General features: G+C 41.9%; 1 protein-coding gene across 1 annotated transcript in view; it reads right to left on the bottom strand.

Annotated features, from left to right (window-relative positions):
• The window catches only part of nipblb (NIPBL cohesin loading factor b), a 30,066-nt gene extending 26,515 nt beyond the window's left edge, over positions 1-3,551 (bottom strand). The window contains exons 1-2 of the mRNA XM_080528750.1: positions 3,414-3,551; positions 223-370 (exon numbers count right to left, since the gene is read on the bottom strand). Of these exons, the coding sequence (XP_080384876.1) occupies positions 223-286 (64 nt within the window). The 5' untranslated portion in view covers positions 287-370; positions 3,414-3,551. The remainder of the gene's footprint in view (positions 1-222; positions 371-3,413) is intronic.
• Positions 3,552-6,000: the final 2,449 nt, after the last annotated feature.

The raw sequence follows: 6,000 nt of genomic DNA on the forward strand, positions 1-6,000 counted from the left end.
GATCCCAATGCATTTCACTATGTCAATTACGGCTGTATGCGATGACAAATAAAATGTGATTTGATTTGAAATGTCACTATAACAGTAACAAAATAGACCACGAATTGATTTAAATCTTGCACAATCAATCTTTTGGAGACACTACTCTGGCTCTTCCAACACATCTTTTTTCCTGTTACTGCTGAGTGAAAGTATTATTATTATTGTATATATTGTACTTACAGTCTGTGAGGCTAGCGATCCCAGCAAGAGTAGTGATGGGAACATGAGGCATATCCCCATTCATGCTGAAGGTGGGGGTGGGGGGTCGTGGCTATGCACAGGTTCTCAATGTCGTGGCCTTCCAACTGTTCTTCACATCTCCCAAACTCTGCATAAGAGGGAAAGAGCTTCATTAGAACAGTACAATGTCATAGTCATACGCGTTTCAGTCTGGGGATTTCACATCAAAAGCCTCAATGATGAAAGAATCATCATTAGTAGACAGAGCTGAACAAGTGGTTTGACGGAAATTAAGCGCTATAATTCATACAATTGAGGGGATTGACACAGTTTAGAGAGTACTAGTGCAACAGCATACAGTAGCAATACAGCGGGTTCAACTGGTCATAAAGGGGCTACAAAGTTCACTCAGCTCCACAAGGGTGTGTGATGAATTAAAAAAAACAAGTCCTAAATAATTAAGTAGTCAGGCTAGTCAGCAAATACATGTCAGTGAAATGTGGTCATATGCAGCACACACTACTAGGCATTATGCAGAGTCAGATAGGGATACCGTTGGGGGGCAGACTGGTGCTGCCTCATCTGTAACTTTAAATCTAAAATGTGGATGGCAGTATGTGGATTGTTGAAATAGTCCTTGAAATACACCTCATCACGAAATATTTCTCCATACCAACCATAAAGGTTACACTAACAGGGGGTAGTGGAAGATCAATGTATGGGGGAAAAAACTCTATTGCAACCACAGTGAACATTCTGGCATGGTCCACAGGAGACAGTGAAGAGCCCAGCAACAGCAACGGCATATAGCCAGATACACACATGCCTCACGTCGGCATATCCGAGTACTGGTATCCGAGTACCTAATGTTGTGTTTACATGAAAACAGGCACCCCATTGCAACCCAGAATGCACATGGTCTCGAAAGGCCAGGCTGATCGGGTAGAGGGGTGGGTGGGCGCGCGGCACAAAGGATTCATTTCACTGGCGGAGGGGAGAAAGGCAATTCCTTTAGCGCAGCAGGATACTCCTGATTCGAGAGAACACTTACACCTATGCTCGCTAACTGCAGCTTTAGCTTGGGGCTCTTATTTACAAGTAAAGGAGTACAAGGCAGTCACAAGTACGCCCCGGATCGAGATGTCTCCATCACTTGCAGAGCATAGGCTATAAACTGGAGCCATATACAGTACCAAAAAAAATCAGCATACAGAATATAATAGACTTTGTGATAAACTAATCTACAGTATATAGAATGTCTGGTATTGAAACAGTAATTTGCAAGGCATGTCCCATACGTTGGTGTGTACTCTGCGTTACATGCGATAACAGGACACATCTGTCTATTAACACTGGCTAACGTTAGTCAAGCTAGATGCTAATTACGTTGTTGCCATTATTCGCTCGCAAGTCCTTTTCCCCTGGAAAACTCGCTTCATAATAGTCGGCGGTCGCGGCACAGTGGCGATCGTTCCGATCATTTGAATGTGCGACCGAATAAATAAACACAGGGTGCATAAACTAATAATAGGCGTTTATTAGTCCGTTTGTTTAACTGTTGTGTGCACGGGATAATTAGCTGCAGAGCTATCTGGTAGAGTACATTATGTTTAGCATGCTACTCTAGCTGGTATCATGACAATTAAGGTTAGCCAGACAGATCGCCTAACTGAGATAAGACATAGGCTATCTAGAGGGCCTAAGCATCGCAAGCCAGCAATCTGTTTAACCAGCCAACACTAGAACTCTACACTGACTGACATAGCCAACGTTAGCATGTGTAACTATGAAGGGATGACCATCCTGATTGGAGAGGTAAGTTTGGTTTGTTTGAGATAATGTTTCACATCAACGGCTTCATGAAAACGGTCTCTGCTACCCCTGGATGACAATAAACGCTGCACATAATTACGGCTCTGCTCTGCTTCACGTCGATCGTGACCTGGTACTGATTAGTTAGATCCCTACTAAATATCTAATAATATTCTACCGCCATAATCCAGTCCTACAATGTGCAACACACGGCTTGTTAGTTTGAGATCCAGGTTGTTAACGGTACATTGTTTCATCAACTTTTCAAATAAATTGACTTCCCAAGTATTTAATGTCCAACATTTTCATAAACTTGAATCTTGATTTAGCTATGCGAAGCACAAGGTCAGTCTGTCCACAGCTAGCCTGGCTAGGATACATAAGAAGAAGAAAAAAAAAAAGTATTCATAAATGGATAGCCGATTTCCATATAAACAAATGGCAGATTGTAAGGGAAATATAGGTTTCAAGTTAGCAATGTTTGAAGTGACCAAGCGGGTAGGCTCACGAAAGTCAGTGATCTCAGGTTATGGTCCCATCATAACAAGCCGTGTTGTGATCATCGATGTGATATACTGGGTAGCTAAAGCTAGCTTGCTATCGTTACATGCACTTAGCTAACTTAGTGATGCTGAATGTCAACAATTTTGTCACATGATCGAGCGAGCTAGACACACTGACTACTTGCATAGTTAGCGATTCAACCATCCACTGATAGCTAATCATTACTGTTTGTTACACTACTTTAGTTGACGGCTAAACCCAACTAGTGAGAAAGATACTGAAACGTTCAGCTAACTAGCTATTTTCCCCCAGCACATTAATTTTGGCTCAACTACAAAACTGTCAGCTACCAGGCTAGCTAATATTGTAGTTATTTGTCTTACTAAATTAGCTACCAAATTAGCCACTTAGCTAGCTATGTTACGCACCACTATTATTCTAGCCAGGTAACCAACCAGTAGCTAACCCCTAACTAGACAAGTTAGCTATCGTAGCTTAGCTACCCAAGACTGCAACCAAACCAATGTTTGCTTTGACTCGCCCACACAGAATAACACATTTAGCCACGGCAACGCCATCGTTTGTTTTGTGATCAGAATTGATCGTGTGGATAAGGGTTTTTCTCCCAGTTTCAGTCGGCCTACGTCGGCCTATTAGCTTAGCGAACTGGACCTCGGACTTGCTTGAGGAAACGTAACCCCGACCTGACGCCTCTGGAGCGGATACGAGGCGACAGCCAGCAGGAGAGGAGTGATAGCAGAGCATTCCACAGCGACTAGCCGATAGCATGTACATCCAGCCGAACCACACCGTGTAGTCGATCGGACTTGTTCAGATATGGTGCTTTTAATTCTGCTTTGCATGATCATATTTACCTCAGGATGTGTTGATAAAAAGAAATGGTTGCAGGGGGGGGGTTGGATGTGTCTCTAGCTCCCTCTCCGTCCTATCGCCCTAACAGCTCCTCCGAGGAATAATATAACAACAATAATCCTGCTCGGGAGGGTTCGTTCTTCTTCCTTCTCACTGCAAACATGTATGCTGCTCGGAGGGGGCAAACGTTCCCATAACCGGGTCCTTGACTTGCGTCGCTTTCTTCCCGACGCCAGCGGAGGATGGATGTAAATTCCCGAATCCGACTGGTCTCGGAAAACAATCAAATGTGGAAAAACAGAAAGCCTATTGACGCGGTGATAAAAGGGATCCACTCAGACTCTCCCCCTTCTCGCAGAACAAAATGCCGACCGGAAGAAGTGCTGCAGGAATGACTCCCTCCACCGGCGCCAAAGCAACTAGCAGCGACCCGGTTACTTCCGCCGCTTTCAGCATCGCTGCCTCGCTGTGTACCGTACACAGACTCCATCCATATACTATCAATAATATACTACAGTGGCCTGGCTAATGTGTTGGATGTTTTGGATGAGTCGAGCACGTCGTCAATGCATCTATGCAACCAGATCCAATGTATTTCCATCTAGTTTACTCTAGTTAACTACTCCAAACCTTTGTTACAAGTCGTGCACGGGCGCATCAACTTCTCAGTGCTGTGAGAGTAAATCAAAAGCCACCATCGTCCAGTTACCAACAGCCATCAACCAGCACACACGTTGGAGAATGTTGTATCAGGCACACAACTAGATATAATCTTACCTAAATGTGATGTATCCAGCTGCACACATCATCACAGGAAGAAAAGACAAAGATGTCAGTGTCAGACAAACACACCTTTGACAATTGTATCAGGCAGTTTAACTCAACAACAATGAGCAAAGCTACATTAATGGCTTATAATTGCAACCAGTTCCCGTTTATCAGGGTTCAGATGGGAACAGTAATTGAATTGAATGGAAAATTGGCAACAACAATATTGATACAGTTTCAGTATTGATTTTGAAAGACAACAATACAAAACCAGGACTTCCTGACTATTCAGAAAAAATACACTTTCTTTCAATTGAAAACATGCATATTCAATTCAATTACAGGCCTCGGCTACTCTTTCAATTAGTGTAGTCCCCCATGCTGGGCAGGTTTCATCAAGTTCTAATGTATGGATTTGTTTGGAATTTCTGGCCTTCTTTACAATCTTTTGTTTAATTGAGCCATGCATGTGCCTAAATGAATTGAATGCCAGTACAAACTTCACAGACATAGTTGAATGGCTGAAGTGCTGTGTTCGCAAAATACAGTACGATTACTGAGTCAGTATGATGATGTTCACACTGGCAGCTCTCGATCTCCATCTAGTGGAGAAAAGTGAACTGACGCTGTTGACTGTACAGTGTGGCTTTGGTCAAGAGCAAGTAAACCAGCTCCGACACCTGAGGCTGTGTAAGATTTCTCGCTGTTCAGTGGTAAATTGGCGATTCTAGAGATGTATACATGGGGTGGCAAGCAGATATTTTAGCGTGGCCATAATTTGTGGCCATCTTAATATATGTGATTAATATTTATGTATATTTATCATCCCTTATTGCCTGTTCTGCATATAGAACTAGTGTGCACACCAGTGTGTATGTGTACAGGTTTCTCTCTTATCCAGTAAATTATTACAAAGACATAGGTTTGTAGGAGATTATTATTTGTTTAACCCTAACCCACATTTTATTATCTCTTTCATTCGGAGACAATAAACAAGGAACATGAATAAACGTGTGCTGAACTTGATCGTCAGAACAAACATAATAAGAATGAGAGGTTTCATGTCCAAGCAAGCCCTTGAATTCATCCATGCATTTTTTTAGAGTAGACTTGATTATTGTATTTAAAATCTTGTTACAATGACATAAGTTAATTATACTAACTCTAACGTTAGCTAAACAGTAAGTAAACGCTGTATCTGTGTAGCTAACGATAGCTAGCTAGCTAAATAGCTAGCGAACTTAGTTAAGTGGTAAACAGCTGAACTGCAAAAACGTCTTCGCTTCATAACTCGACAAATAACGTCACATTGATGAACAAAACATTCATTCATTTACTAAACATATCCATTAGGTTATGAATTCTAAACGTAATAACGTAATGAGTTAAAACCACATTTAACATTACCTGAACAGGCTCCACGAGACTGACAGCTCAGCGGGCAAACTCAAATCTGTCACGTGACCCAGGGTGCAACCATTCGGGACGGAGGGGTGGAACACTGAGTTTATTTTTCAAACTTGAGAATTTGAGAAATAAACAAATAAATAAAAATAATAAAAAAAATAAAGATCCAATAATAATAATAATACAACAAATGATATCCCTCTATGGCACACATTATGAATCCAGTTGGGAAAAAAATGTTTGGAGTGTTTTTTTGTCTTAGAATAGACCAAATAAACATAATCTAAAGAAATTTTAAATAAATATTTTTTTGGGGGTACTTTTTGGGATGCGTTGCCTTGAGGCACCGCTGGACTGGCCATACAATCTACCTGCCCACTGGCAGGTGGGCCGCGCTAGTTTTGGGCCGGTCGG

The sequence above is a fragment of the Nansenia antarctica genome (genome assembly GCF_963989245.1).
Source record: "Nansenia antarctica genome assembly, chromosome: 4".
NCBI lineage: Eukaryota > Metazoa > Chordata > Actinopteri > Argentiniformes > Microstomatidae > Nansenia > Nansenia antarctica.